Source organism: Onychomys torridus, chromosome 2 (genome assembly GCF_903995425.1).
Source record: "Onychomys torridus chromosome 2, mOncTor1.1, whole genome shotgun sequence".
Lineage (NCBI taxonomy): Eukaryota > Metazoa > Chordata > Mammalia > Rodentia > Cricetidae > Onychomys > Onychomys torridus.
The window spans coordinates 100669362-100696543 of record NC_050444.1 but is presented as its reverse complement, the minus strand read 5'-3'; the positions used below and the strand labels follow the sequence as shown (position 1 = coordinate 100696543).

The following is a 27182-nucleotide window of genomic DNA, read 5'->3' as shown; positions in this document are numbered from 1 at the left end:
TTGATAGAATAATTTAAGAATGGACTCAATTGGAAGTTGGAGGGCAATTTTATGAGAGTTGAAAAGAAAAACCTTCAGGCAAACTGTAAATCTCGGCAGCTGCCCAGGGAGGCAATAGAAAAGATAAAGGAAAAAAGAAAAAAATAGAGATCTTTAAGCCAGCATTCAAGTGCATGTTGGGGGGGAGCTTTAGAGAACTTAGGCTTAGAAAAGAGATAAAGGAAAAGAAAAAGTTTGGCTTTTCTGAGTAACTCAGGAAAGTGGGCATACTTAGGAAAGCTGGGTGTCAGCCGCTCGCTCCGTAAGAGAATGTATGGCGGGGAAGGGATTCTGGGAAGGGAAAGTGAACTAGCTTGTTAAAGAGAAGTATGCCACTTACCTGTTTAACATGACTTCAGGTGACCCCGCCCCCCCAGGGGTGGTGCCTTAGCCAATGACTGACATCCTTAACTGAAAGGTCAATTCTCCAACCAGGCCAGATTCTATTCTCTTGACCAGAAGGAGTTTCCCCTGAACTGGCCTTTACTGCTGCTGTGTCAAAGGTACTTGGAGACAATAACATCATCAAGCTGGTATCAAGGATGCCGTGATAATTCACGGGAAATGTGTGTTAATAGGCCTTCCCCCCAGCTAGTCTACTGAAACCACAAGGATTAAAAAGAGGGTTGGGAAGCAGTGGTGCACACCTTTAATCCCAGCACTCGGGAGGCAGAGCCAGGCGGATCTCTGTGAGTTCGAGGCCAGCCTGGTCACAGAGCAAGATCCAGGACAGGCACTAAAAACTCCACAGAGAAACCCTGGGGGGGTGGGGGTGGGGGTAAGGGTTGGATGTAGGCACACAGAGACCGGTTATCAACTAGGTGCTGCAGCCAGACGCCTTTCTGATTCTGGCATGGCTGTTTTACTTAGCTGCCTGACCCCAGGAAAGTGACTTCAACTGTGAGTTTCAGTTTCCCCATCTCTGTCCCACTTCCTAGGGATATAGAGAAAGTGGGACAGAACACACAAGCCCCGCCCCCCAGTCCCAGCCCATGATTAGTACTCAGATAAAACTGGCTTGCTGTTTTCATGTTTATAGGCTGACAAACAGTATTTCATAGACCAGCTACTGTACATGCAAATGACTGCATACAACAAGGGGGCGGGAAATAGTGATAGAAGTTTGGCGTCTACTGGACCCCACAGAATACAGATAGGAAATTTTGCGGGTGCTCTATATGAATGGGGTCTTTTGTAACACTTGTCATCAAATTACACCCTTAGGGGAATTTAAAATAAAACTGACCCCCCCAATCCTAAAATATATAGCTTTAACTTTTCCAGTTGGATTGCTCAATTACTTTGCAAGTTAGAAGCAGGGATCAATTTCTAAACAGTCTACAGATAATGGAGAAGGCACACAAGGTCCTGGGGGATGCTTCCTTAAAAGAAGACAGCATCCCTATCCCCATGGATAGATAATTCAAGCACGAAATACACACATCTATTTGGATTGACAACAGGGCCGAGCGAGAGACTGTGTAGCAAGAACAACCTGGACCGGGTTGGGAGACCCACAGGGCTCTGAGTGACACTGACGCCTTAGCTTTGCGAACACGGAGGCAAACGAGGTCCTGTCTCTTGAAGAGGATGCTCTCCACGCAGCGGCTCGGGCATGTGATGTGTCAGATGCCTCTAGGTGCCCAGTGACCCGTGGGCTGTCCTCCAGAAGCATCTGCCAGACGCGCTGCCCTCTGGGCGAAGTAAACGCACCGGAGCCAGACGAAGGACCAGGTGGACCACTGGGCACCGAGGGAGCGCAGCCACGACCTTGGGTTGTCAGCTCCGGCGCGCTCTAGTCTGGGCGCCGGGCTCCGGTTAACCCTCTCGGGAGGCGGGCACCCCAGAGCTCCTGTCCCCACGAGAGCCCGGCTGACTCCGCCGGGTGACTCCGCCCCACGGAACCTTGCTCTGCTGCTCTCAAGGAGCCGCGTGCGGGGGGCGGGGCGTTAGCCCGGCATCCGCTTGGGCACTGGTGCGCCGCCGAGCCCCCGGCGCCGGGGTGGGGGCGGAGACAGCTCGGTCGGGGCGCGCGGGCCCGGGGCAGCCCGGTTCCGCCTCCACCCGCGCTGGGCTGAGCCCAGAGCCGGGAAGAGTCGGTTCTGAGTAGTTCCCTGTGGGTGTGCGGCCGCAGCAGAGGGGAACATGGCGCTCGTGGGCAGCCGAGTGGAACTGGACGCCGATGAGGTGCGAAGACGGGCAGAGCCGGCTGGTCCCGGCGCCGGGGGTGCGTGGGAAGGACGCGGAGACCCGCGGGGGTCCGACTGGCCGGGAGGGTGTGGGCAGGGCTGTCCTTCCCGCCCAGGAGCGTCCCGCGGGGCCGGGCAGCGCAGCCCGGAGCCGGCCCGAGCCCTCCTGGACCCTCTGGGTTTTTCCGGAGCGGTTCTGGACCCGACTGTGGTCTCCCGTGGAAGTTCCTCGGGGGGTCCTCCGGGCGGGCGGGGCAGGGCTGTCTAGTCACCCCGGGGGCGAGGGCCCGAACCTCAGCCCGGAGGCCGGGGAACGTCCCTTCTGGGCTAGAACCGCTGGCGGCCTCGCCTGCCTGGGCTACCGAAGTGACCGGCCGCGTCCTCGCGCGCCGCCGGGGTCTGAACGCTCCCGGGCGGGGGCGCCCGACCTGTTGATTCGAGCGCTTCCTTCAGCACTCGGCTGCAGCCGGGAGCGAGCTCTCCGAGTTGAGGGTCAGGCTCCTGCCGCCGCTGCTGCCATTTTACCTGACTTGAATTTTACAAGTCGTGGCCCGAGAAAGCTTTGGTTTCAAATGATGCAATAGGTGGATGGTTTGGAGGAGATGAATTAGGATTCTGTCTTTACCGCTAGAAGATCCTGGTAACGAATACGTACTGTGTTTTAAATGTTGGCCTTAAGAACCGATCAAAACAGAAGGACGGATTTTTATGCTACTGATAGTTAAGGCCAGCCAAAGCTCCCTTATTATCTGCTTTGCAGTGAGGGCCCAAGACACATACCAAAGAATTAGCCCTTGTCCAAGGCATGGATGTGTTGGGAGACCTAACTACACACAAGGCAAACAGTGAGATCGCATATTTGTTACTACTTTCTTCTGTGACGACTTATAGCTTTAGGCAGTATTTTTGGTATGACCTGTTGTCTGCCTGCCTTTTTAAATTTTACAGCCCTAGATCTTTTCTGTAATCGAGGTAATAACACCTTTACAGTACTTTGACCGTCTATCATTTCCTCAGAAGTTTCTATGGCTCCCTCTTGGGGATACATTAAATATTCATGTCCTTGGCATTGTAGACTCTCTACAGTATGGTCTCAATTGCTTATTCCCAAGCCTGTCTCCAACTGCTTCCCCTCCCTCACCACGTACTATAATTGTATTGAAAATGAAGGGACAGGACAGTCCTGAGCCTGGTGGCAAAGGCCCATAATCTCTGCACTCAGAATCACTAATGGTGAGTTCCAGGCCAGCCTGTATTACACCCTCATCCACTAGCATGGTTTTTTTTTTCTTAGTAAAGAAACAAAAACAAACAAACAAAAACAAACAAAAAACCAAAATAAGACTCAGAGCCTCTCCCAACTGTGGAGTGGTATTTCTGACCCCTGCTCACTGTTGGGGAAATGCAGGCATAACAGTAGCTGTAAACTGGGACTGTCTTGGCATAATTGAGACAAGGGACACTCAGTGTGAACTGCCAGTTGATAAAAAAATAAACTCAGGAATGGAGAACACCTCACTAGCTGGTGAAGAGGGCTTTAGCTCACGTGAAAGTGAGGTTTCAGAGAGCCTGGCACAAAGACTTGAGTACATGTTTGTTAAGTGAACGCATGACTGCAGGGAAGATATGGTTTGATCAGGCCTGAGTTTTTTTTTTTTTTTTCTTTTCTTTGAGACAGGGTTTCTCTGTAGCTTTGTGCCTTTCCTGGAACTCCCTTGGAGACCAGGTTGGCCTCGAACTCACAGAGATCCGCCTGCCTCTGCCTCCCAAGTGCTGGGATTATAGGCGTGCCCCACCACTGCCCGGCTAGGCCTGAGTTTTTTTTTGCCATATCGTTGATTGACTATTAAGCTCCTATTTCATGGTAGGTGTTAGTCTGTCTCAGGGTGATGGGCAAGGCACATCTTTGTTCATGTCAAATCTACCCTTATCCCTCATGCCGTATGGGTATGTTGGCATACATTTGTCCAGTCTTTGCTTAAATTTGGTACCTTAGAAGGACAAGGTTCAGCTTTGGTTGTCCAGGTCTCGGGGTGGGTGGGGAGATGTGTCATATATGAAAGAACCCAGGGAACCGTTTAGGGTGGGTAAGCAGGTGTGCATTTAGGGTGTTGTAGGTGGTATTCTTGAGGTGTTTGTAAAACATACCAGACTGCAAGTGGACTAAAGAACTCCACCCTGAGTGTACACGACTGTCCTTCCGTTTCACCAGATGTGTAGAATGGAAGCAGCTTATCCAGGGGTCCGAACCCTTGAGAACACTTTGCTCTGATGCTCCTGGGAAAGAAAGGGACAAAATGGTGTAGCTGAGAGAGTGCTAAGCTCTTTGCCTGTCTCATGTGCCTGTGTTTTGGGGGTTAACTTGCCCATGGCCATTTATTTATTCACTGAAATGGCAAACATCTGATTATCTTAGGTGCGGAGCTGGTGCCGCAGAGACACAGCAGTGCATGAGACAGAAGGGGCCTTGTCCATGACTGGTGGTGATCTTGATCAGCAAGTCACTTGCCCCTGAGGGCTCCTTCAGTTTCCTGGTCCTGAGGTGTTAGCGCTGTGGATATCTAAATGTTCTAGTGTCCAGGTTTGTTTGTTTGTTTGTTTTTGAGGCACGAGCCCCTTTTGAGGCCATGGCTAATACTTTACTTTGGGAACCCTTTTTCTTCCTAAGTAGCCAAGGAGATGGTAGTGTTGGGAACTCTTACAGCTCCCCTTAGGTGGATTTTGATTTTGAAAACTTTGTTTTCCTTCTGAGACAGGGTTTCTCTGTATAACACCTCTGGCTGTCTTTGTAGACCAGGCTGGCCTTGAACTTACAGAGATTCACCTGCCTCTGCCTCCCAACTGGTAGGATTAAAGGCCTTCGTCACCATTGCCTGTCTTGAAAACTGATTTTTTTTGTTTTGTTTTGTTTTTTGAGACAGAGTTTCTCTGTGTAGTTTTGCACCTTTCCTGGATCTCACTCTGTAGACCAGGCTGGCCTCGAACTCACAGAGATCTGCCTGCCTCTGCCTCCCGAGTGCTGGCATTAAAGGCGTGCGCCACCGCCGCCCGGCTGAAAACTGATTTTTAAAGTGGCATTTTTAGATTCTATAAAGAGAAGTGTGGTTACATTTCTATTATCACACACTTAATGGGAAGGAACAATTTATATATGTATATATATAATTTGATAAATTGCATTTCAAATTAAAAGTCATTTGGTAAATACAATTATTAGTTTATTAATAGCTTTAAATTTTGGATTTGACGTTTACAGTTTTAATTAGTCATTCTGAGCCCATTATTGAGTAAGACAATTAAGCCATATATATTATCTTTTTTCCTATGTATTGTCTTACATAATACCTGCAGAGCATGTTATTAAAATTTCATGGGAGGAAACTAGGAAGGCATCTAAAAAAGTGACTCAGGGAAGTGAGCATGGAAAGAAGTGGAGAAACTGAATCATGAAGAAATGGCTTATGGGAGGTTTTCATGGCCTGTTCCTAAGGTGTGTGGGTCTCACTGTGTACTCAAGTTAGTCTTAACCTCTTATGTCTTAGTGATCCCATTGTCCCAGCCTCCTAAGTAGCCGGGACAGCAGCCATGTACTTCCAGCCTGATTTCATGGTCTGATTTTTGACACAGGGATTTTTTTTTTGTGTGTGTGTTTGTTTTTGTTTTTCGAGACAGGGTTTCTCTGTAGCTTTGGAGGCTGTCCTGGACTCGCTCTGTAGACCAGACTGGCCTCGAACTCATAGAGATCCACCTGCCTCTGCCTCCCGGGTGCTGGGATTACAGGCGTGCACCACCACTGCCTGGCAACACAGGGATTTTTAAGATTTGATTCTGATCTAGAAAATCCTCTCTTGGAGGTTTAGAATTTCGTTTTTGTTTTTCTAAAGATGGAGTCTTGCTATGACCGGCCTGGAGACTTGACCTTATAGATGAGGCTGGCCTCAAATTCCCACATACTGCCTCTGCCTTCCAAGTACTTGGGTGACAGGCTTGTGTCTCTGTCTGTGCTCAGCCGATGACATAATTTTCTCAGAATGATGCTGGAAATCCACACTTGGAGGAGGTAGTTACTGGTCCTGGAAGAGGACATGGTTTAGTAAATGATGGTTAGTTACCCAAGTTACCAGCATGCCTGTGGGTCAGGGTGGGAGTCAGGTAGAAGGATTCCATAATGCAGGCTCCAGAGCAAGTATAGTAAGACGAGGGCGCATTCAGTACTTAGAGCAGCGTCACAGGTGTGAGCCGGGAATGCTGGCCACCCTCGCTTGGGGACTGGTTTATGGTTAAAGAAGAGGTGTATTGGAGCTAATCAGGACCCTGGTGGGAGAGCTAGGCTGGGGTGGGAGTTGATAGGACTGGATTCGAAGGAGACATAGTAAAGGCAGGCTCAGATCCCATGAGGCACTGTCTACAATGCATGCTAAGGAGCCTGGCTTCTGTCTCCCAAATAATGGATGCCAAAGGCTTTTAATCAGGCAACTGTTAGTAGCTTCATATACTCCCTAGCAGCAGGCCGAGGGACCCATTAATCTTTAAGAGATCTTAACTCAGGCAAACTCAGGATTCTTGGCTTTGACACAGAAAAGGATTTCAGGATGAGCCAGTATGAAGCAGAGGTAGGTTTATTAAAGATAGGACGATGCTCAGGGAAGGATAGCATGGGTATGGCTTCTTAGAGAGGAGTTGGAACAGTTTATTAATTAAGAGTACTCAAGCTACTTCTCAAGAGATTCTAAGAAGCCCCTCCTGTTTTTATAAATGAGATTATGGGGTATCTCTGGAAATGCTTTGGGTAGAATTGTAGTCTGGTAAGGTAAACCCAGGAGCTACTAGGGTTACACCAGGCGTTTGTCTTTTCTTTTTATGAGACAAGGCCTCCCTATGTAGCCTTGGCTAGCTTGGAACTTGCTCTGTAGACCAGGCTGGCCTCCAACTCATAGAGATCCACCTGCCTCTGCCTCCTGAGTCCAGGAATTAGTGGCCACTGTCTGGCAACACACTTTTAAAAGCAGTATTAAAATAAGAAGAATGACTGGTGAGATGTTTAGAAAATGGCAAGGGTTCAGCTGTGGAAGGAGAAAGGCCTGAAACGATGCTGACTGTGAGGAGTTGTTGGTTCTCGGCCAGCCAAGGCTTCGATCACACTCTCCAGGGAAGGCGCCATCCCTTCCCATGGCGCCATACTTTTCTGTCTTTCTCTCCAGCCTCCGGAAGTTCTGGTTGTGGGATTGGCGGCAGAGGCTCAGGGGGCTGTTTCCCCAGCCCGCATGGGTTGGGATGAGGCCTGAAGTAGAACAGAGGTGTGGGGTTGGAGAGGAGAGGCTGGATTGTAGAGCCTGATCATGGAGAGGGAGGAGGAGGATTTGGCTTGAGGCAGAGGTGTGGGAGCAGGAGCATGCAGTGGTAATTCTGGTTCCTATGCACACTCAGATTGGGTGGAGGTGGTGGGATATAAGCAGGAGAAGGACTCGTTCCCGTTCCTGTGGGATGGGTGCCTAGGCAGGGAAGGGGGCAAGCGTCTTGGGGGATCCCGGGCTTATGATAGAAGGTTGTTTGTAAACTGTAAAGCAGGTGAGTGGAAGGGAAACAGCATCAGTTACCCTCAGTCCAGCTCAGGTTAACAGGCCGCCACCATTTGGGTGAGGTGCTGGGTGTTGAATGTCTTTGGAGATCCTAGCTAGGCCCGGAGCACTCACACTTCCTGGGCAGAACCTTGCCTGGTGTTCCCCGCCCCTCCGCAGACTTGGGTGCTCACTTCCCTCCTTTCAAGGTGGTAGCACAGTTGTGCTTCTGTTCTCCCAGGTGGCTTTAACCCTCTCAGTCCTCTGTTGCTAATGGTCTATAGCAGGAGTCAGATACTGTGACTCCCGTGAGACCCCTGGTTTCCATCTTGCAGTCTATGGACAGTTCCCTGTCCCTGTGTTGCGCGGTAGTCAGTCTTGAGTGGAGTCTCCCAGAGTCACTTCATGTTCACTGCCACACTTGTGAGGCTTAGGCAGGGAGGAGCAGGAGAGGAGCCCCCTCCCCCCCTGCGGCCACCCACCCTGGTTGTCCACCCCTTTTCCATCCCTGGGCCCAGTGAGTCTGGGCTCCCTCCTTATGCACTGGCTCTCTGCACCATGGTGGTCAGGCAGCCATGTTGGTGAGACCATCACACCTCTCTGAAGGGACTCTTTCTTGCTGTGGTCTGTGGACAAGTACCTTGGCCTTGATCATATTATGCTGACACTTGTATGGGGCCTGTATATTTAAAAATACTTCAGTAAATGATACATTGTGTATGTTAATTGGATCTTATGGCGACTAACAAATGGTCTTGGGTAGAAAGTTTCTTCTCACTAGGTGGGGCTCTGGGGGTGAGTATGGGTGTGCTGAGAACCACAGGAGGGATGCCAGGAGGCACTGGGGACATGGATGAGGGCACCTCTGTGGAAGAAGGTTGAAGTTCTCAGTTACAGGATGAGTGACGGTTACCTGTAGGCAGGATTTGGTGTGTATGGAGTTGAGTCTGAATGGTCAGCAGGGTGTGGTTTTCAAGGTGTGTCTTACCCTCAGAGGGAAAGGAGCTCAAGACTTGGGTTCCGGGGCTGGAGAGATGGCTCAAGAGGTTAAGAGCACCTCTGCTCTTCCAGAGGTCCTGAGTTCAATTCCCAGCACCCACATGGTGGCTCACAACCATCTGTAATGAGATCTGGCGCCGTCTTCTGTATACATAAATAAATCTTTAAAAAAAAAAAAAAAATGACCTGGGTTCCAGACTGAGTCCTTGTTGAAGGGCAGGCAATGCAGTGACTTTAGAGCCCATCCCTTAACCCTGTGGGCCTTGATTCCTAATGGGCAGCAAGCAGTGTGAAATGCCTGCGTCCTGTAAATTCTTTCCAGCTTTGTCATTAGTCACCTAGAAGGTGACATTTTGAACAGGGTTTCCGGGTGGGATTTCAGTAGCCAGTGTGGGAGCTGAGAGCAAGAGGAGAGGTGTAAGCCATGCTGTCGGGGGCGTGGCTGTGGCAGAGGGTGCCAGAGAAGGGAGGTTAAGCCTGAGACTGTTTGGCCAGGTTCTGATAAGCCTTGAGGTAGCTCAGCAGGAGGTTTTGGTTGTTATTCCCCCTCCTCCCTGTCCCCCTGTGGGGAGATGTGTGATTCTTCCTGTATCTGAGGGTTGTTTCTCTTTTTACTTTTTGGGGTGGGGTGGGGTGGGGGTATATAGGGTGGTTTTTGTTTTTGTTTTTGTTTTTTTTCCAAGACAGGGTTTCTCTGTGTAGGCCTGGGTGTCCTGGAACTTGCTCTGTAGACCAGACTGCCTCTGCCCCGGAGTGCTGAGATTCGAGGCGTGTATCACCACCACCCCGGCTCTATGGGGCTTTGTAAGCTGGTTTTGAGTCAGTACTCATGTACATACTGTCAGCTGTCTACAGCATTATCAATTACAGTATGTTTTCCTGTACCAAAATATTACCCAAAGACTGTAAAATCCCTGAACACAGAGCAGTGGTGCAGTACCTTACAGGTGCCAGGAAAGAGCAAGCTAGCATTGTAGCGGTTCTCTGTAGAGTCTGATGGTTTCATCCTGAGAGAGTGGAGAGTGTTGGGAAGTGCAGTCATGTGCTCAACATCCGACACAGGAGCCAGGCCCAGAGCCCAGCTGCTGCCCCATGCCCTCAGAAGGCAGCACTCTGTAGTTGGAGAGCTTCTCTCCAGGTGCCACCAAGCCCCTGCAGTCCCACAACCCACATATAAAATAATCACTCAGATGCTTATATTACTTATTAACTGTATGGCCGTGGCTGGCTTCTTGTTATCTATTTCTTCTATCTTAAATAAACCCATTTCTATTAATCTATAATTTGCCACATGGCTCGTGGCTTACCAGTACCTTACATCTCACTTGTCATGGCGGCGGCTGGCAGCTTCTCTCTCCTCCGTCTTCCACTTCCCAGAATTCTCTTCTCTGCTTGTCCCACCTATACTTCCTGTCTGGCTACTGGCCAATCAGTGTTTTATTTTAACCAATCAGAGCAACACATTTGACAAACTTGAACATCCCACAGCACTTCCCCTTTTCTTTTTTTCAAAAAGCAAGGTTTTAACTTTTACATAGAAAAATTACAGATAAGAAAACAATTATCAAGCAAGAATTACAGTTACAATATTAAAGAAGATATCTATCTTATATTTGTGAGTCTAAGGTTTAATATCTAACTTATCTTTTTCATAACTGTAGAAATTATAACTATCTAGTCTTCAACCACATCAAAGACCTCAGAAGGATATAATATTACCTGAGAACCAGGAGAAGGATGCAAGCAACTTTCGGGAGTCTTGTAGGGTAGACAGAGACAGCTGGCAGCCTTGACAGTCACCTAATGTTCCTTTGTAAAGTTGGGGCATCTGTCTTCAGCCCACAGGGCTAGAGTCTCTTGGTCACTTCTCTCAGTGTCCTGTAGAAAGTCTGGCAGTTTCCTCTGCGAAGCAGGAACCTGAAGGGCCATTTTGTCAAGCAAAGTTTAGTGGTCACCTTCCTATGGGTCCTGCACGTCCAGTCGATCAAGCAGTCCAGGCAAGAACAGTTTCTTGCCCAAATGGCTATTTTTACCAAGGTGAAGATAAACTCTATATGAAGTGTCATTGATGCCCATCCTCCTCTCTGAAGTAAATTGGTGCTGCCAGGAGCAGACATGTCTCACTGTCCAGAAAGTCTAAATTTTTAAAATATTTTAAATGCCATATTCTGTAGGTCTTTGAAGTATTTGAAGATTACCTACCTATCTGACATATATCTATGTATACCTAGAAGACTTAACTAACATGACTATGAGTATGATTATCATAGATGACTAATGTAATTATCCATTACAATTTAAATGAGCTGTACAAACATAATACCTTAAACAAGAGTAGAAATATACACATAGTATAACAAAATTAACTTTAAGTTTATATCAATAGACTAAAATCTATACCAATGTAAAACATTTTAAACAAGTTGTTGCTCTTTAGAAGTTCATTAATCTACCCTTTCATCCTATTATATCTATATCATATCCCTTTTCTTCTTTAGAAAGAGATCACATTTATAATTAACCTGATTTAAATAAAAATATTGGTTTTTTTTCTGTCCCACACCAGAGGGCTCTTCTGACTTGGGACACAAGAATCTCTTAACCTTTTTTTTTTTTTTTTTTTAAAGCACTATGCCTGGGTTTAGAGAAGGAGTGAGCCAATTCCATCTCCAAAGCCAGCTTGATATATTTGGGAATTTGGGCATAGTTTCTCTTACTACTTCCTGCTGGAGGCAGGCTCTGTATCTTATGGGGACACAAAGAAATTTTAGGAGTATAGAGTAGTCTGTGAGGGTAAACCTCTGAGCCAGTTGCCTTGAAACCATTCTGGACGCTGGGTAATCTGGGCCATGGTGTCATCGGAGACCTTTCAGGTGGTCTTGGCTGATCAAACCTGATGTATCTTAATCTGGAACAAATCCACAGCCTCTGGCTTTCTGTGGAAACAAAAGCAGAGCCTCTTTTCCAAAGCAACATATCCTTATATCCAAATTTTGAAGTCAAGTTGTCTTTAAAATATACAGATTGGCTTAACTCTGTTGCCTTTACAATCAAGTATCTCTCTTTAGTTAAAAATCTCAAAGACAACACAATCCAGATTCTCTGTGTAATATCCACCTTTACGTGGCTTATTTTTTTTTTTTATATTACCTTTACTGTCTCTTTAAAGACTTTATTTTTAAAAACTATCTATTTGTTTGTATAACTGTATATATTTCTTTTTCTCTCTCTTTCAAGCCTACATACATTTTTTACACATATTGTAAAGCATTTAAAGTTTTGTTCCATCTGAATTTGTCTTATTGTGAATCAGTTGCTTTAAACTGCAGCATTTCTTAGACTGTGGCTGCTGGCTCCACCACCCCCCCCCCCATCAGTTTCCCAACATGGCGGTGGTACAGTTTACCGCCAGCTCTGGGTCTGGAGCCATGTGTACAATATCAACTATCAGAAGCAGTTCTATCAAAGCAGTGCATAGCCCAGAAACTTTTTTTTTTTTTTTTTAAACTAGCAAAGGCTAAATCCACCACACAGCAGAGTAAAATGCTGCTTGTAGACTCCTCATTCCCGCCATACTGTAGGTCAGACGCACACACCAGAAACCCACCACAGTGGCTCAAACCGGCAGGCTGCCGCTAACTTGAGAGAGACAACTAGGAAGCTGTTTTTAGCTCCGTTTTAGAATCTTTTTTCTCAGGTTTTAGGTGGAAACTCTTGCCAACACGTTGGGCGCCATTTGTAGTTGGAGAGCTTCTCTCCAGGTGCCACCAAGCCCCCGCGGTCCCACAACCCACGTATAAAATAATCACTTAGACACTTATATTACTTATAAACTGTATGGACATGGCAGGCTTCTTGTTATCTACTTCTTCTATCTTTAAGTAACCCATTTCTATTAATCTATAAATTGCCACATGGCTCGTGGCTTACCAGTACCTTACATCTCGCTTGTCATGGCGGCAGCTGGCAGCTTTTCTCTCCTCGGCTCACATAGAGGCCCACAGAGCTTAGTCACCATAAGTGAGCATCTGGTGGACTGTTTTACATGACATGGTTGATGGGCTTCTGGGAAAGAGCTTTGAAATCAGGCCTCCCCATCTTCCTCCAGGGCTGCCATTCTTTCCTAATCAGCCTCATTTTGCCTGTGAATCTGAGGGTAGTTTCCTGGGTGCTCACAGCCTTGAGACAAGAGTGTGAGGAAAGAAGCTTTGGCTGGCCCTGCTGCCACTGCAGCGGGGACTCTTGTGGGCTCTGTCCCAGAGACTGAGGATCAGGTGATGAAACAGCCTGGGTCATTCCTCAGATGTGTCCGGCCCTGCCCTGCCCGGGTCCTTGCTCACTATTGTTCCTAGGAAATGGGATTGAGACCGGGAAAGTGGAAGTAAAGGGCATGGCAGGGTAGTCATTGTTGCTTACTGTTTGAAAAACAGAAACCCTGAAGGACAGCCCAAGAGGGTGAGGTGGTCCTCATTGTCAAAAAAGAGCTTTTGCCCACACAGTAGCGCACATCTGTAGTCCCAGCGACCCCAAAAGCTGCTGAGGCAGGAGAATCACGTGTGCCCAGGAGCCTCTGTGCATCTTAGAAACTGAAAGGAAGTGATTGGTACAAGGTCACACAGCTATTGGAGGCCGAGAAGGTTAACTCTAAATTCAGTGCCCTTTCCACTAGGCCAGGGGCCTGAGAAGGCCTGTGGAAGGCCTAACACAGATGTGCCATCTGTCGCCAGTTTTTGTAAGTAACATTTTATGGGACCGCAACCATAGCCATCTGTTTAAACACCTAATGCCTGTGGCTACTTTTGCACTACACTTGAGCAGTTGGGTCCAAGGTCATATGGTAGGTACTTTTAGTTTGCTGGCCCTTGACCTGGGTGATTTCTAGGGATATAGTTTATTTATATATGTTGTAGAGCCTATGATTACATATGCTTACTTCCTTATTACTTAGATTCCAGAACCGAGGAAAAACTAGTCTGCTTGACACATCCTGTCAAGTGGTGTGAGGGGATCTAGAGGTGGGTGAAAGTGGGTTTGAATCTCTGCTTCTTATGCTGCCTTGGGTAAGGTACTTAATCTCCCAGTTTCCTCATCTTAAAGGAAAAAAAACAGTTCAGCCTGCCTCCTAACTGCGAAGGTGGAAGGTCTAAGCAGAGCTGTAGTGCTGGGCATCAGTGCTGTAGTGCTGGGCATCAGTGCTGGCCCACACGCTGGCTCCTGGTGCCGTCATCAAGAGCAGCCGTTAGGCATTGTTCTCCCAGACCCTACACGAGCCGCATACTCCACTGAGGGTTCCCTTAGGACAATTCAGTTTCCTATTACTAATTCTCAGAATTCCAGCTGGATAAATGGTGCATATTTACACTCCTTAGGCTTTTCTAAGGGAGAAGAGTGAACTCAGAGGGCCATCTGTTCTAGCTCTGTCCACCACTGACCAGTGTTAGCGATTATCAGCAGTTCCATGCCAGTGGACATCTGCTCTTCCACTGACACGTGGGTAGAAGGTGGCATAACCTCCGGTCGCTCTGGATGTTGTGTTGTGTAGCCCTTCTTTCCAGTGGTAGATGTCAGTGTTTTTACAGGTTTTCCTGCAGCACCTTTGTTTTTTTTGAGCTGAGGATCGAACCCAGGGCCTTGCGCTTGCTAGGCAAGCGCTCTACCACTGAGCTAAATCCCCAACCCTCATGCAGCACCTTTGTAAGGGATGAGGATTTAGGGAAGGCATGTTTATGTGTGGTTACTGTTTCCTGCTGTTCCTGAGATGGTAACCCCTGGAGACCGGAGATTCAATTCTTACAGTTCTAGAGAGTCTGAGATTCAAGATTGGGATGCTACATCTGGTGAGGACCTTCTTGCTGTGTCTTAGCATGACTGATGGCATCATGCAGGGAAAGAAAGAGTGAACTCACGTGAACCAGTAACCCAGTTCCCCCATATTTTAAAAAACAGTTCATAGGATTGAACTTAGGGCCTCATGTGTGCAAGGTAAGCATTCTACCAACTAAGCCATCTTCTCAGACTAATAACCCATGCTTACAATTACTAACCCATTCCTGCCAGTAAGCAACCCTCTCCCACTGTAATTGATATTAACCCATTGGTGAGGATTTTGTCCTTCTCTTAGTGTTCCATTGCTGGAGACAGACACCATGTCTAAGGCAACTGATAAAAAGAAGCATCACTTAATTGGGGGCTTGCGTGGTGATATATTGTGTACCCTAATAAGATTTGCCCGAAGATCAGAGAACAGAACAATCTATAGATTAAATATAGAGGCCAGACAGTGGTGACACACACCTTTAATCCTAGCACTTGGGAGGCAGAGATCCATCTGGATCTCTGTAAGTTCAAAGCCACCCTGGGCTACATGAGATTGATTCAGTCTAGGAGAGAAACAGCCAGGCAGTGGTGGCACACACCTTTGCTACCAGTGTTTGGGAAGCACACACGCTGTTAATTCCAGCACTAGGAAAGAAGTGATACGGCTGGGCGGAAAAAGGTACATAAGGCATGAGGAGACAGGAATTAGACCTTTCTTGTCACCTGGACCCTTTTCGGCTGAGGACTCAGAGACATTCAGTCAGAAGATTTGTGGAGTTGGTGAGGTGAGATGTGGCAGTGGCTTGTTCCTCTGTCTCCCTGATCTTTTAGCACTTACCCCAATATTAGGCTCTGAGTTTTTTTTATTTTTTATTAAAGGACCTATTAGATTTCGTGTTACAGGCTTACCTATATGTTTAGAGGGTTAGTCCATTGTTGTGGATATCACTCTGTATGCTGTGAATGTGTTGCTCTGATTTGGTTGATAAACGCTGATTGGCCAGTAGCCAGGCAGGAAGTATAGTATAGGCTGGACAAGCAGAGAGGAGAATTCTGGGAACAGGAAGGCTGAGTCAGGAGTTGCCAGTCAGAGGAAGCAAGATGTAAAAAGTACCAGTAAACCACAAGCCACGTGGCAACTTATGGATCAATAGAAATGGGTTAATTTAAGATAGAAGAACTAGATAGAGCTGGAGAGATGGCTCAGAGGTTAAGAGCACTGGCTGTTCTTCCAGAGGTCCTGAGCAATTCCCAGCAACCACATGGTGGCTCACAACTATCTACAATGAGAGATCTGGTGCCCTCTTCTGGCCTGCAGGTCGGAACACTCACTGTATACATAATAAATAAATAAATCTTAAAAAAAAAAAAAAGAGCTAGATAGCAAAAAGCCTGCCACCACCATACAGTTTATAAGTAATATAAGTCTATGTGTTTACTTGGGTCTGAGCGGCTGCAGGAGCCGGGGGGACACAGGAAATGTCCAACTACAGCCCATAGTTATCATGGTGGGAAGTAGACAAAGCATGGCACAGGAGCAATAATGGGGAGGTTTACATCCTGATCTGTCAGCAGCAGGGGGAGAGAGGGAGAGAGGGAGAGAGGGAGAGAGGGAGAGAGAGAGAGACAGAGATAGAGACAGAGAGAGAGACAGAGAGAGAGACAGAGAGACAGAGACTGGGCCTGGGCCTGGCATGGACTTTTGAAACTTCAAAGCCCACCCCCAATGATAGACTTTCTCCAACAAGGCCACACCTCCTAATCCTTCCCAAAGATTTCCATAACTGGGGACCAAGCATTCAGACATGAGTCTATGGGGGCCATTCTCATTCAGATCACCACAGTCCTCATGTTGTAATCACTTCCTGAAGTTCCTACCTCTCAAGGCAGTTGCAGAAAAGAATACGGTAAAGTCTAGTGTGTGGACTCTGGAGGACCATCTTAATCAGTGGTAGTTACAGTGTAAGGTGAAAGGGTAAAGGAAGTGACATGTAAGGACTCTTGGGTGTAGCTGGAGTTTCCTCTCTGGGTGCCACCAAGCCCTGGCAGTTCGACTTATAAAATAAACATACAGATGCTTATATTACTTATAAAGTGTATGGCCGTGGCTTCTTGTTATCTACTTCTATCTTAAATTAACCCATATCTATTAATCTATAAGTTGCCACGTGGCTCATGGCAGTACCTTACATCTTTCTTGTCATGGTGGCAGCGGCTGGTAGTGTCTTCCCTCCTCAGCCTTCGACTTTCCCCAATTCTCTTCTCTGCTTGTCCTGCCTATACTTCCTGCTTGGCTACTGGCCAATCAGTGTTTTATTTATTAACCAATGAGAGCAACACATTTGACATACAGAACATCCCACAGCACTTGGGCACTGGAGGCCATTCTGGATTCTTGCTCTGCCCCAAAGGAATGCACCAAGTCCATTCTCACCTTGCCTTTTAAAGTCTTGTCTGGGCTTCTTGTTGCCTTTGAGGTAAAGCATGGTCATTTTGTCACAGTGGCTCAGTGGCTCCCACACTTGAATCTGCCCAAAAATCTCCTTGCTGGGGAGCAGGTGGCTTGTTAAGATGGCTTTCCCTGAGTTTTCACATCAGTAGGTTTTTGTTTTGTTTTGTTTTTGAGACAGGGTTTCTTTGTGTAACAGTCCTGGCTGTCCTGGGACTCACTCTGTAGACCAGGCTGGCCTCAAACTCACAGAGATCCGCCTGGTTCTGCCTCCCGAGTGCTGGGATTAAAGGCGTGCGCCACCACCGCCTGGCTCTCACCGTTGATTCTTACTCGGTAGGTCTGGGGGAGTCCTCGGTACTTGGGTTGCTCACGTGGGCTTTTTGCATCAGCCATCTCAGAGTCTTATTGCTCCTTGTCTCCTGCCCGAGTGTGGGCCTTCCTCACTTCCACCCCTGCAGTTCCCACACCGGCTAGTCACGTCTTTGATCAGGGTCAAGCCCTGCAGGTGCTGGCACTCCCACAGCTTCCTCTGCTGGCTCCCCAGCTGGTCAGCAGTCCTGGCTGCCTCAGAAGAGAAGTCTCCCTTTGGCCCATTTGCTGTGGCATCCAACCAGGTTGGGATGTGTCCTGGGGTTCAGCCGGAACTGTGGCCTTCCCCATGGAAGAACTTAGCAGAGGACACAGCAGGGTGTGTCCTCTCTGCTAGGAGAGGGAACTGCCCTCCTGAGTCAGACTTTTCTGTTGCTGTGATGTAAGTGCCTGACAGACAGCTTTAGGAAGGCTTTGCTTTAGCTCACCGTTTGAGAGGGCCGCTCTCTGTCGCGTGGCCTCGGGTCTCGGCCTCTAGTGAGGCCGCATGTTAAGGCTGTGGAAAGCGTTACAGAGGAAAGGTAGAAGAGGGTCTAGGAGCGAGCTCCAGACAACCACTTCCTCTAACTAGGTCCTGCCTTCTGGTCTCCCACCTCCCGGTAATGTCCTCTTCATATGACTCCCTAAAGGGTTAAGCCATTGGTTAGGGTTAAGATCCAAACACTTCCTAATGCTCAGCAGCCAGACTGTGGGAGACATTTCACATCCAAACCCTAAGACCTCATGACCATGAGCATCATCTCAGTGCAGACATTCCCCCCCTGCTTCCGTTTCCCAGGCATGCCTTTACTTTCTGCACTTCAGGGGGGTGAGGATCAAGAGTTGACAGTCCTCCTCAGCTACATAGACAGTTAAGGACACCTGGCTTCCAGGAGACCCTGTCGGAACAAACCAGCAAGCAAGCAAACAAAGCGGCCAGCCATCTAGCTTTATTGAGCTGTGATTTATGCATCATAAAGCTTACTCCTTACTGTGCTAGGAATCTAATCTGACTTCTCAGTCATGCTGGGCAAGTGAGCGGTGGCTCACTCCTTCTGTGTGTTCAGGGTTTTGTCTTTCAGTAAATTTGGACTTGTGTAACTGTCACCTCAACCCCACTTAGCATTTCTGTGCCGCCATTTCTTCTTATCTCAGTTTATTTTTAACACTTAAAATGATTAGGAAAATTACAAATCCCAGGTATATTGAAACTGAGCATCTGTTCCATATGGGGAGAACAAAGCAGACTGGAGATTGGGGTACATTTGGTTCAGGTTGGGCCGGCACAGATGCTGTGACATCACCAGGATGCCTGAGGGCTTCGTGGGTTACTGCCGTACAAATGTGGTCTGTTTGCAAGAAGACAGACATATAGGTGATGAGGATATTGTTCACCCTCTAACTTTCTAGTTCTAGTTCATTCCCTGAGGCAGCTGCTGCGTAGCCAGCATGTTTAGATTTCACTTGGAAGGAAACACTAACGCTCACACTTTTAAGCCCTGGCCTGTTTACAAAGCTGGACTGTCCTAGCTGCTAGTGTCAAGGAGGACAGAGAGTCAAATTCAGATTTGTTCTGTTTCAAGCAAGGCATGTGGGCGGGAGGAAAGAACATGGGTGGGATTCTGCTGTTGGCTGAGTGATCCCAGGTCTTTGCCTCTGCTCTTCGGGTCCCTTGGTGTTCTCATCAGACCACTGGGAACCCTAATGCTCATCTCAGGTTGCTGTGTGCTACTTTGTCAGACGGTGTCTGGCATATTCACATACTTGACTGCACTCCTGGTTAGTAACTAGGTATCATATAGTAAGGATTTTGTAGAGTGTGTTAATTAGCAGTATTGTTTCCAGTACTGCAGCCTGCCACGTTAACTGTGTTGGCTTTGCATATTCATTTGCTGATAGTAACATTAAAATGTACTTTGAGTAGGAAAGATTTTTTTGTTTTTAAATCCAAACAGTAGGTAAAAGTCCTTTTGAGCCTGGGGGGTGGGTGGGTGGATGGGGTGGTGGCATTGGAGGCTGCGTAGCTTGCCTTTACTCCCAGCACTGGGAGGCAGAAGCAGGAGGATCTCTGTGAGTTCCAGGACAGTCTGGTTGACAGACCAAGTTTCAGGACAGGCTCCAAAGCTACACAGAGAAACCCTGTTTTGAAAAACCAAAGAAAACAAAAAGTCCTTTTGAAGAACTGGCTAATGCTGGTTAATTTTAGTCACCTTGATACCAGTTAGGGTCATCTGGGAAGTAAACTTCAATGAAGAAAATGCCCCTAAACAAAACAAAACACAAACAAATAATGTGTAAAGCTGGGCAGTGGCGGCGGCGAATGCCTTTAACCTCAGCACTCAAGAGGCAGAGGCAGGTGAATCTTCATGAGTTCAAGGCCAGCCTGGTTTACAAAGCAAGCTCTTGATTAAGAGGAACTTTAATTAATCTTCCTTGATTAATGATTGAAATGGGAAGGCCCAGCCCACCCTGGGTGGGTGGTTCTGAGTTGTATAAGAAAGCAGGCTGAGCAAGCTATGATGAGCAAGGCAGTGAGCAGCACCCCTCCATGGTCTCTGCTTCAGTTCTTGCCATGACTTCTCTCAGTGATGGACTATAACCTTTAAGCTAAAACAAGGTTTGCCAGTGTTTAATCACATGACCTAGCTCAAGCCAGGGAAGCAAGGGAAGGACGCCCTGAGCCAGTTTCCTAACTCAGCTGAATGAGGTGGGGTTTGCAGTTTGCCTCCTTGGGGAGGTGTGGAGCATTCACGCATGAGTGTGCCTAGGCTTTAGCCCTGGAGACTTTGCTTGATCACGCAGGTACCAGCCACTTGCTTATTTCCTCCAGTCACACACATGGGCTATTTCTCACGACTCCTCAGGTAGAATCATGGAAGATAGACTTCACTATTCCCTCCCATCATTCTTCAGCCCAAGTATGAAGATAGTTTGCTTTGGGTTGAATTTATTAGGATGTTTGAGTTTAAGGATTGCTATTTGAGTTGCTGGCTTGAGTTTTACTTAAAAAATGTTTAATGAATTTTGGTTTGGAATTAGTACAGAATTTCCAAATATTTCTGAGATGGCCTAAACACATTTTTGTTTTATACTGTATTTTTATGTGGTATTCTTAGCATTGACCGTTATAAAATCAAAATATTCAGCTCTGAAAAATGCTGAAGATGTTCAGTATCCAGCAGTATCAAATATTCAGCCAAGGTTTAGTTTTCTTTTTTTTTTTTTTTTGAGCTGAGGATGGAACCCAGGGCATTGTGCTTGCCAGGCAAGTGCTCTACCACTGAGCTAAATCCCCAAGTGGATTTAATTTTTTATAGAAAAATAAGCACATCCTCCTCACCATGCAACTTTGCTTTCATCTTTCTTTCCTTTTTTATATGCTTTTAAAAAATAAAATATTTTTATGAGACATCTCTCCAGCCCCTTCATCTTTAAATAATAGTAAAATTAGATGTATGCTAAAGAGTTGTCTTTAAGGGAAAGATGACTCAGTGGTTAAGAGTACTGGCTGCTCTTCCAGAGGTCCTGAGTTCAATTCCCAGCAACCACATGGTGGCTCACAACCATCTATAATGAGATCTGGTGCCCCCTTCTGGTTTGCAGGCACACATGCAGACAGAACACTATACATAATAAATAAATAAATCTTAAAAAAAGAATTGTCTTTAAGCAGGTTTTTAAAAATGGTTTATTATCAATCAATGTTTGACTTATATTCCTATTCTGTATACCTGTATATCTGTTGTTACATAAAAATTTTTTGGGCAAAAAGGGGTGGTCAGTAGAGAAAATTGAAGGAGCCTCCCATTTGAAAGAACACAAGCCCAGTCCATGTGAGAATTAGTCTGTTTATCACACGGCAGTAGGTTAGATGTGGATTTTTAAGGTTTATTCATCCTTTTTCTGATTTTCTGAAGCCAACAAATGGGTATAGATTGCACCACATACCCAAAGGGCGCCTGGTGTCCGCTTACATCCTCCCTTTCCGCCTCTCAGTTTACCCCTTCTCTGCCGTCAGCCACTGCTGTGCACTCCGTAGCGCGGCTGCACTCTGCTCCTCTGTGCTATCTTCTCCTCTCCTCCTCAGTCCTGGACCACGCTCTTATGCAGCCCCACCCTTGGGCGAGCGCCCCGTTGGTATCTTTGCCTCTTCTTTGCCCTCTATGATCTGCTCTCCTGTGTGTCCCCACCTATCTTTTTCAGACATTGATTACGTGTTTCTTCCCAGCGTACAGACTCTGAGTGACCGTTCATAGTAATTAGAAGAAAACCGTGCTCCTTGAGACCAGAATAGACCTAGTCTTCTTCCTCTGCCTGTCCACTGCCCTCCTCTGCCTCTTTTCCTCTGACACCCCAGCTCCCATTCAGTTTCTGGGATGTGCCAAGCTATTCCCTGCTCTTGTGTGAGGCTGCCTGGCCTAGCTGACTCAGCCATGACCATTTCCTGAACTTTCCATCCTCACCACAGAGGTCAAATTTCCAAAGAGGCTGTGCTGGCTAGTTTAATGTCAACATGACACAAGCAAGCTGGAGTCATCAGAGAGGAGGGGCCTGACTGAGGAAATGTTTCCATAAGATTGGACTGTAGGCAAGGCTACAAGATCTTTCTCTCTTTTTTTGTTTTGTTTTGTTTTGTTTTGTTTTGTTTTTTGAGACAGGGCTTCTGTATACTTAGTTTTGGCGCCTGTCCTGGATCTTGCTCTGTAGACCAGGCTGGCCTGGAACTCACAAGAGATCTGCCTGCCTCTGCCTCCCAGTGCTGGGATTAAAGGCTTGTGTCACCACATCCTGACTTGGTATTTTTTCATTTGGGTGGGGCCAACCTTGGCCTAGTGGCCCTGGGTTCTATGAAAAAAAGCAAGCTGAGTAAGGAAGCCATGGGGAGCAAGCCAGTAAGCAGCACCCCTCCATGGCCTCTGCAGCAGCTCCTGCTCTGTTTGAGTTTCTGTCCTGGCTTCCCTCAATAATGGACTATAATGTAGAAGTGTAAAACAAATAAACCTTTACTGTCCAGCTTGCCTTTTGGTCATGGTGTTTTGTGGCGATACATTGTGTACCCCAATGAAGCTTGCCTAGGAATCCGAGGATAGAGCCAGCCTCTAAATTAGACATAGAGGTCAGGCAGTGGTGACACACGCCTTTAATCCCAGGAAGCAGGACACAGGAAGGTATGTAAAGCGTGAGGAAACAGGAACTCACTCTCTTGAGGCTGAGGATTTCACTGAGGGAAGCTAGTGGCTGGCTGTTCTGCTGTTCTGATCTTTCAGCTTTCACCCCGATATCTGGCTCTGGGTTTTTATTATAAGACCTTTTGAGATTCGCGCTACAGTGTTTCATCACAGAGTGATAACCTAACTCAGGCAGAGGCTTTGTTTGGTTCCTGTCTTCACATCAGCTTGGTCTTTTCCGCATAGCATTTCTGTTCTCTCTTGGCTGTGGTCATTATCTGCGTGATCTTGTTTGTTTGTTATCTGTCTCTTCTGTCTGATTCTCACTGCAGGAAACAGCGGTTGCTGTAGGCAGTTAAAGGAGGAAATGAAGTACTTGGAAGGGTTCCAATAGTGTTTGATCTAGGCTCCTGCTCATGAATCACCCAGTCCTATCTAGAAATGACCCACATAGGGAAGACCTGGGGCTCTGGCTTAGATTTTGGGGCTGTGTTCATTAGCTTTTTCGTTACTGGGACAAGATATCTGCAATAAACTGTTAAAGGAGGAAATGTTTACTTTGGTTTCAGTCCCAGGCCAGCTAGCTCCATCGCTTTTTGGGTCCCAGGCAAGACAGAACATTCTAGTGGAGAGATGCGGTGGACTGAGCTGCTGATCTCAGGGTGACCAGGAAGAGACGGGGGTGGGGCAGGCAGGTCCCAACATCACCTACAAAGGAATGCTCCCTACGATGTGACTTTCCTCCACCAGACTCCACCATAGTCCAGTAGTGGACTTTATATTATATTAGCAACTCTACCGTCAAGGACCGAGCCTCCAACATGTCAACCTCTGGGGACATTTAAGACAAAAACTGTGACTGGAGTGCCTCTGCGCCATTCTGCAGTGAGTACCTGCTCAGACACTGCTGTTGACAGTGAGCCTGTTCTCACCTCTGCTGGACAGCAAGAAAAGCAGAAAGAGGAGAAAGATGGCCCTGCGGTCCTCTAGATGGCCAGTGTATCCTGTCAGAAAGAAGGAACCTATGTTTTGTTTTGTGTTTTCACCATTTAGCTCTGGCTAGCCTAACACCCGGATTCCCTACCTGCAGTCTGGGATTACAGGTGTGCAGCCGTGCCCAGTATGTGCAGGTGTATTTTAGCAGGTGGAACCTAATCCACACGAAGGCATTAGAGGAGTTGAGAGATTAGCTAATGGCTTGTGATGAAGTCAACTTCAGAAAGCAGCAAACTAAACACACTGTCAAAGTCCATTGGGGATCCACATCGGTGTGTCAGATATGAGTCAGTGGCTCTATACCGCAGTGTACGGTAGACAATTGGGGAAATAATCTAAAGTTGAGATAGACCTCAGATTCCCAGATTAAGAATTCTGACATAGGAATTCTTACGATGAGCAAGAACTAAGCATTTGAATTTTCTCAAGAGGGAAGTTTGTGAGAATTTACAAGTTACCTGGACCACAATTGGGACAATTCGAGGGCAACAGTGGTTAAGAACAGTAGGTATATTGTAGAGCATTGAAAACAGTGGGGATCTTTGAGCCCATGCCCGTGAGATGGGAGATAAACAATAGTTTGCTATGTAGGGGAGCAGAAGGGTTGGCTGTGGTGGAATACCATAAGCAGGTTGAGACAGGCTGGATGCAGTGTTCAGTGTTAGATTGCTTCAGGAGTCAGGTGTGGTGGCTGATGATCGCTTGCAAATCCCAGCACATCTGAGGCCAGGTCAGGACGGCACTGTCCTAGGTCTGAGTCTAGGGGCACATCTGGGCAAGGAGTAAGGTGGTGGTGTGAGCTTACACGCTCTTCTTCCAGCAAATGTTTTCTTACATTGATTCATCCGTTAAGCCATTGTGTGTATATGCGTGGGAGTCTAAAGAAAGCTCGTGGGGGTCAGTTCTGTCCTTTCATTGTGTGGGTTCCAGGAACTGAACTCAGATCTGCAGGTGTGTCGGCAAGCGCTCTTCTATTGCACTGCCTTTTCTCTGTGTAGCATCTCTGGCTGTCCAGGAGCTCGCTCTGGAGCCTAGGCTGCCTCTGCCTCCTGAGTGCTGGGATTACAGGCGTGCGCCACCACCATCTGGCTTGCTCCGCTGTCTTGCTGACCCTCACTGTAAACTTTGTAATTGCCAAGGAAAACTAGTCACGGTGCAGTGGAGAGATGGGATGCTGTGTCAGGTGATTAAAATGAGCTCCACTGGAGGGGCAGGCATCCCAGATGAAACACCCTGAGAAGGTGTGGAACCCTTCTGCAGGGTGTTGGTACCTTACTCTGCTCACAGAGATCTGCCAGAGAACTCCAGTGATGAAGGCTGTAAAGAAAAGAGGAGAGAAGAGAAAGAGATTGTCAGTGTTGTGAAAGATAATGGTATAAAAATTCCAGGTAAATGAAGGCAGGAGAGAGAGGACAGCTGAGCGCACTACCTGACTCTAGCCCGGAGCCTGTACTACAGGATATAAGAATGCTGTGACCACGCCATTGGGTTGTCTGACACCTGGTAACCTGGGCAGTGGTATGAAGTGGTCTAATTTACAGAACCGGGCTGTGTAAGAAGTAAACGTGTAATCGGATTGGTTTTTGGACTGCCAGCTCCCAAATAACGACATAGAGTCTTCTTAATTATGAAAGCTCAGCCTATGGCTAAGGCTTGTTTGTTTTTGTTTTTTTCAAGACTGGGTTTCCCCTTGACATTGTTATAAATAGCCCTTTGGAATAAAGTTCTGGGCCAGTGGATATGTGCGTTTCTCCCTGTTTCTCTCCCCTCTTTATTTCTACTTATCCCTCATTCCTCAGGAGTCCCTGGGGTAAATAAATGTGGGAACTGGCCCCCCACAGTATTTTTTAAAAAGTTGCCAGAGTGAAACGGAACAGGGGGAGTGGAAGTGTCTTCTGGCCTTACTGTGCCCTGCTTTCTCCTGGTGTGCTGGATCTGCTTCTTAAAGGAACAGTCTCCCCATTTATGATGCTCAGATTGCTCATACTTTGTTGAGAGACACACAGACATTCTTGCTAAAAAGTGTTAAACCACTCAGAAGCTAACATGATCTTCCTCTTTATCATTCTTTTCCTCCTACCTCAGAAGGAACCTGCTGTGTCTTTTATTACTGATTATAATTGATTAGCATAACTCACAGGGTACCTTATTAATATAAATGGGATACTAGGCCATGCATCTCTTTGAGGACTGTGATTTTTTTCATTTAATATGTCTTAGAAATAGATCCATTCTTATTTTTTATGTAACAACTGAAGAGAATTGAGAGTGAAATAATAGTACCATAGTTTATGTACAGAAGATCATGTGATCTGTTCCCCCCCCCCCCCCAAGACTGTATGTTAACAGAGGGATCCATGTGCATGAATATTTTTTTTTGAATGCCAAATGCTGTTTATTGAAGGAGGGAGGAGTTCTTAAATACAGGCTTACAGCACAATGGGAGAACCCCAGAGGGCAGAAGTTTGCTACTGATATTTTACAATCTTGAATCTAAGCTGTTAGCGTCCAGTATGCAAGATACAAAGACAAGGAGCTTCCCTTAAACATTCAGGAGGGTGGAACCCCGCAGGGGATTAGCATAGGGAGGTTATCAAGGTCAAGGTCAGCAAGCAAGGCAACAGTTACCCAAAACGGGGGCCAGGACCCTACAGGTACCCCCCCCCCCTTTTACTAAAAAATGAGCTTCTGACTTAGGTTGCATGGGACGTCAGCAGGTCACCTTACCCGTCATAGAGACACCTGTCCAGGCCTCACAGGTGTTCTGTCTTAGGTTGGTGAGCGCCCCCCCAAGAATTACCCGTCTCTGAATAGTCATTACTGTACAGGCTCAATCATGTGAGAGGTGCAGAGTTAACTGTTGCCAAAGATCCCTAAGTGGTGCTGGGCTTGCAATCTGTGTGTTTGACACAGAAAAGACCAACAGAAGTCTTAACTCACCCATAGCCGGTAGGCTTGACTCCTGAGCCATTCCCTTCCTTAACAAGCCTTATTGCAAATTGGAGTCCTTGTAAGATGGTATACCGAGAGCAAATGGAACTTGAGTTTGTAAATTTATAACTTTCAAAGCCAATCGAAATGTATATAACTATTTGAATTAAATTTATCATGCCCAATAGAAATGAAAGATTAACTAACTGTGGTAGCTACTTTTGCTGCCAGGGTCTCCACTGTGCTAGCTGTAGTAACCACTTATGAAATGGCAATCCCAGAAACAGTAGTAGCAGTGGTTGTCACAGTTATAATAGCAACAACGGCAGCAGTGATGTCAAATTCTCTTCTGGAGCATGTGGGTATCCATTGGCATGGACACAACTCCAGGAACATGAACCGCCAAGGTCCATTTTTCTTGATCCCAGCACGACTTAAGCTGGCAGCTCTGCAAAAGAACAACTAAGAACCATAAAGGAAAAACAGGCAGATCACAAGGAGCAGAACTGATGGTCTCATAATGGCTACATTCAGACTCACAAATTTTAAGGTATCTTCAAAGGGGGCTAAATGAATTTCAGGAGGCCAAAAAAAGTTGCACTGAGCCACTCCTGAGAAGTAAATACTGCTCCAGCTTGAATAGGATTGTGAGAATGAAAATGCTTAGCTGTGCATGAATATTTTT

The 27182-nt window shown here is 46.9% G+C and overlaps 1 protein-coding gene across 2 annotated transcripts in view; it reads left to right on the top strand.

The window, feature by feature from the left end:
- The first annotated feature begins 1746 nt into the window (after nucleotides 1–1746).
- The window catches only part of Ttc39b (tetratricopeptide repeat domain 39B), a 120338-nt gene continuing 94902 nt past the window's right edge, over nucleotides 1747–27182 (top strand). Inside the window, exon 1 of one of the 2 annotated variants that reach the window (XM_036179103.1) lies at nucleotides 1747–1773. Coding sequence is in view for 1 of the 2 variants with exons in the window: in XM_036179102.1 (XP_036034995.1) it covers nucleotides 2185–2226 (42 nt within the window). In the remaining variant the exon portion in view is untranslated. Of the gene's footprint in view, nucleotides 1774–1992; nucleotides 2227–27182 lie in introns of those variants that run through there. The other variant, XM_036179102.1, reaches the window with a different exon arrangement.